Raw genomic sequence first — 4054 nt, forward strand, 5'->3', positions numbered from 1 at the left:
AGCTCTTCACAAGTTGAGAAATAACACTGAGGCAATTCACAAAAGGCACTTAATATATGTCTACAATATAGATAGATAATATCAAGGGAAAAAGCCTGTTTATCCACTAAGGAATACTCTATCCCCATATTTACACCCACCATATAAACCATGGAAGCACTAAGACTATTGGAGAGAAAAGTTTTCAAACATGACAACTTTAAACCACCTGTTATACTACACTGTGATTTTAAATCTTTAATCAAATTCCAAAGGTTATCAGCCATATTACATGCCATGATTAGCTTTCTATAAGCAATTCTGTTTACTGTGTACAGATTGGTATCAATGAAATAAAAAATAAAACTGAATACTAGGCAAAGAACTTTATTAACCTTGGTTTCAAACTTGATTCCCAGGCTTCTTCGGCTTAATTAGCTGCAAAGAATGAATTGTGTATAAGCAAAAAACTGAAAAGAGCTGCAGTGTCCAAGGGGCTTGGGCTTAAAAATATTAGAGATCTAGATTTTATCAGATCCATAAACAAAAATTTCTTAAAAAGCAGTCATAATATAAAATAGCAGCTCCCAGTAACTTCTTCAAGTTTTATCTTCAGAAGTTGACTCACTTCAGTTTGCCTCATTCTTGGAAGCCTCATCAAAATTCTCCACAAGATCTAGGAAAAGGAAAAGAGTAGAAATTCTTTAAAAAGCCAAATCTACAAATAATTATCAGATCTTAAAAGGGGATGAGAGAAAGCCATTCATTTGCCAACAATAAATACTGTGTCATAGCCCCAAGAACAAGAATGCAAAAAAGAAAAAAAAAATCCCCTCTTCCCATCTCATACGCTGGTTAATATAATATGGGGGAACAGAATCAAAGAATACAATGACACATAATGTTAAAAATTTCCTGAATTCCTCAGGATACCTGCCTATGGAAAGTGGGAGTATTTATGAGTCTAGTGATTCTCCTGCCAAATAAATATTTTTGAAGAAAGTAAATTTATCCAATAACAGATAAGAGAGAAAAATGTCTCATGATTCCCAAAGGAGTTATGCTGCTACAGATTTTAGAATGGTTATATATATCCCAAGACAGCTGAACAACTCCACACCCTCTTGTAAATTCATGAATTTCAAAGTAGGGAGCAAGGGTCATTAGTGCTCTGCAGGTAGTAGTTATATTTAGGGTGCAATATATACTTATTTATTCAATATTTAAGGTTAGATATCTACACATCCTTGGGATCCCAAACAGAAAGAAGCCAAGTCAAGTCTATAAACATTTTCTCAATTACTTAATATTGCATCATTTTTCTCATTCTAAGTAAGGTCTATGTCCACCTTAACTTACAATCCCTATTCCCTGGATAGTTTTTCCTACAAAGACTTCTTATTCTCCCTTGCTAAGATTCTCTAGGTTAGCCACAAGTAAAGGTTCCTACCTGGAACTTCATCATCATCCTCCTCTCCAGTAGCAAGTGGTGCTTTTCCATCCACAGCTGTGAAAGGAAAATGTAAACATTACTTGTCTAGATTTTTAATAAATATTCACCCAAAAAAAACCCCAAAACCACCACCACCAAAAAAAAAAACAAAAAAAAAAAACCCACAAACAAAAAACAAACAGATGAAATGCCAAGTGTTGTTATAACTTATTTTTGTGATAAGGGACATTTGGGACTTTATCTACATACAGTACTATCAATAACATGATATTCTAATGTCTACAAATGGGCTAAAATACTAGGAACAGACAACAAACAAAATTCCATACCCATCCTTTTAATCCCTCTGGGCCACCACAGGCCCTGAGGTAGTATAAGGGAAGTAGGGAGCAGGTAAAACCCATATACCAAATTATGGTAAGATTTATTTTGGGAGATAAATGAAGAGGCCATTTTCTCAACTACTATGTGTGTGGCATAAGAGAGATGCTCAACAATCACTTATTGAAATGAAAACATTATAATAAAAAAATTAAGAGTCCACGAGTGTAAGTATCCACTTTCCTTTATCACACAAGAATATGAACTTACACAGCAGAGTTATGTACTGGCCCCATACAGGCATCAGTGGGATACTTCAAAAGCTTACCTCAATTCTGAAAGCCGTGCCAGTTTAGAACCTGCATCTCAACATGACAACAAAAATCTATATTGAGATAGACTGAGTCAACAGCTAGAACACCATGGGTAACTAGGCTGGGCACAGTGGCTCACGCCTGTAATCCCAGCACTTTTGGAGGCCAAGGCAGGTGGATCATGAGGTCAGGTGTTCAAGACCAGCCTGACCAACATGGTAAAACCCCATCTCCACTAAAAACACAAAAATTAGTTGGGCGTGGTGGCATGTGCCTGCAATCCCAGCTACTCAGGAGGCTGAGGCAGGAGAATCACTTGAACCCAGGAGGTAGGGGTTGCAGTGAGCTGAGATCACGCCACTGAACTCCATGTCTCAAAAAAAAAAAAAAAAAAAAAAAAGAAAAAAGAAAACCATGGGTAACTAAAAAGCCGTATATAAATGTGACTTGCTCCTATATTCCCATTCTTCAAAATTGTAAGCATGAGGCAGAAAACAGCATAACACTGCCACATCCTCAGATGCATATTCAGCTACATTATTTTCTGCCCTGAATAAAATCCCTATCACACTGGAATTAAAAATGCCAGAATACTGGCAAGCCATTTGTTAAAGATTACTGTTAATATCAACTATATAGATGCAACTGAAGTAGTTTCATAATTTACACTAATATATTTTTTGAACAATTCCAAACTTACAAGTAGTTATCAGCAAAGCATCAAATTAACATTTTCATCATTTCTAGTTAATAAAGTAATAAAGTATCTGATCCAAATCAAGTTAAGTAGAAAACATTCCACAAAATCAAGTGTAATGATCATAGCATGCTACATAAATTACTGCAAACTTGAGCAAAGACACTTGCTTAAAATCAGTTACAAATCTGTTATTTTTAAAGCTTGCATTTCCAAACTTAAAAATACTCATATCCATTCTGGGCCCGAGATCACAGAAATCAGCTGCTAAATGAGTAATTCCCCCAGCAAAACCACTACTAGGAAACTCACATTGTTTGGGCAGAGCTTCAGCCAGTCTCCTTAAACTAGTCAGACTATCTGCCCCAAGCTGGTTTAAGATGCTGGGTAGCATTTCTGTCAGCTGCTTTGTCTCAGCATGGCCTGTAATGGTGAAAGTGTTCGCTGCCAGAGATGCCTGAACTTTAGGGTTGTTAAAGTGGATCACTGTTCCTTGGTTTGTAAACATATTCACCTATTAAGAAAAGAAAAATTTAAATTAGCAATGCTGACCAAAGTCTCTTTAAAAATAGATGTTTTATTAAACTAAGTCTGGCTAACTAATCTAGTATTTCACTGAGAAGCACAGGTGAAATTTTGCCTGAAATGGGATATACATTCTAATAGCATCCAGACTTAATCATCTCCCTGATATTCATTAATTTATGGTAGAAACACATCTTAGGGACTTTAAAGTCTATCAGGTTATGAAATACTTTGTTGGGAGTTAAAAAAAAAAAAACCCCAATTAATACATGAGCATTAACTTTTCCCAGCCAAATCTTGTTTTTTAAAGAAAAAAAAAAAAAAATGTGACACTTGCCTCTTCAATACCAGAGATATTGTTTACCCCTAACTTCTTTAAGGAGAACTGAAGTTTTTTATCATCTGCTGTGGCTGTTCTATGAACCACCTTCTTCTTTCTGCGAGCAGTTCCCTGAAGTTGGGGAGAAAAGGAAAGGAAACAGCACATTTATACCATAACAGGTATTTTTCAAGTAGGAATAGTTTCCAATTCATTTCTAACCTTTGGATCTGTATAAGAACATTATCATAATCAAAGACTTATGCAGTGAGCAAGCAGGCTAAGACAGATAAAAGCAAAAAATTGAGAAAAGAAAAATATGATCTTTTGAAAGTTCTACTTTTTACATTTGCTCAAAAGTGATCAGAGGTAGCACATGTCAACCTAAATTAAGCTTCATTTGAAAGAACTCTACATCCAGAATTATTAACCTTTTTTTTTTTTTT

General features: G+C 35.3%; 1 protein-coding gene across 2 annotated transcripts in view; it reads right to left on the bottom strand.

The window, feature by feature from the left end:
- Positions 1 to 350: 350 nt before the first annotated feature.
- Positions 351 to 4054, bottom strand: part of BTF3 (basic transcription factor 3) — a 7582-nt gene continuing 3878 nt past the window's right edge. For both annotated transcript variants that reach the window (XM_032278586.1, XM_032278580.1), the window contains exons 3-6: positions 3627 to 3740; positions 3077 to 3278; positions 1430 to 1486; positions 351 to 655 (exon numbers count right to left, since the gene is read on the bottom strand). In XM_032278586.1, the coding sequence (XP_032134477.1) occupies positions 609 to 655; positions 1430 to 1486; positions 3077 to 3278; positions 3627 to 3740 (420 nt within the window). In that variant the 3' untranslated portion in view covers positions 351 to 608. The remainder of the gene's footprint in view (positions 656 to 1429; positions 1487 to 3076; positions 3279 to 3626; positions 3741 to 4054) is intronic.

Source organism: Sapajus apella, unplaced genomic scaffold, assembly GCF_009761245.1.
Source record: "Sapajus apella isolate SASKATOON/1434 unplaced genomic scaffold, GSC_monkey_1.0 scaffold1, whole genome shotgun sequence".
Classification (NCBI taxonomy): domain Eukaryota; kingdom Metazoa; phylum Chordata; class Mammalia; order Primates; family Cebidae; genus Sapajus; species Sapajus apella.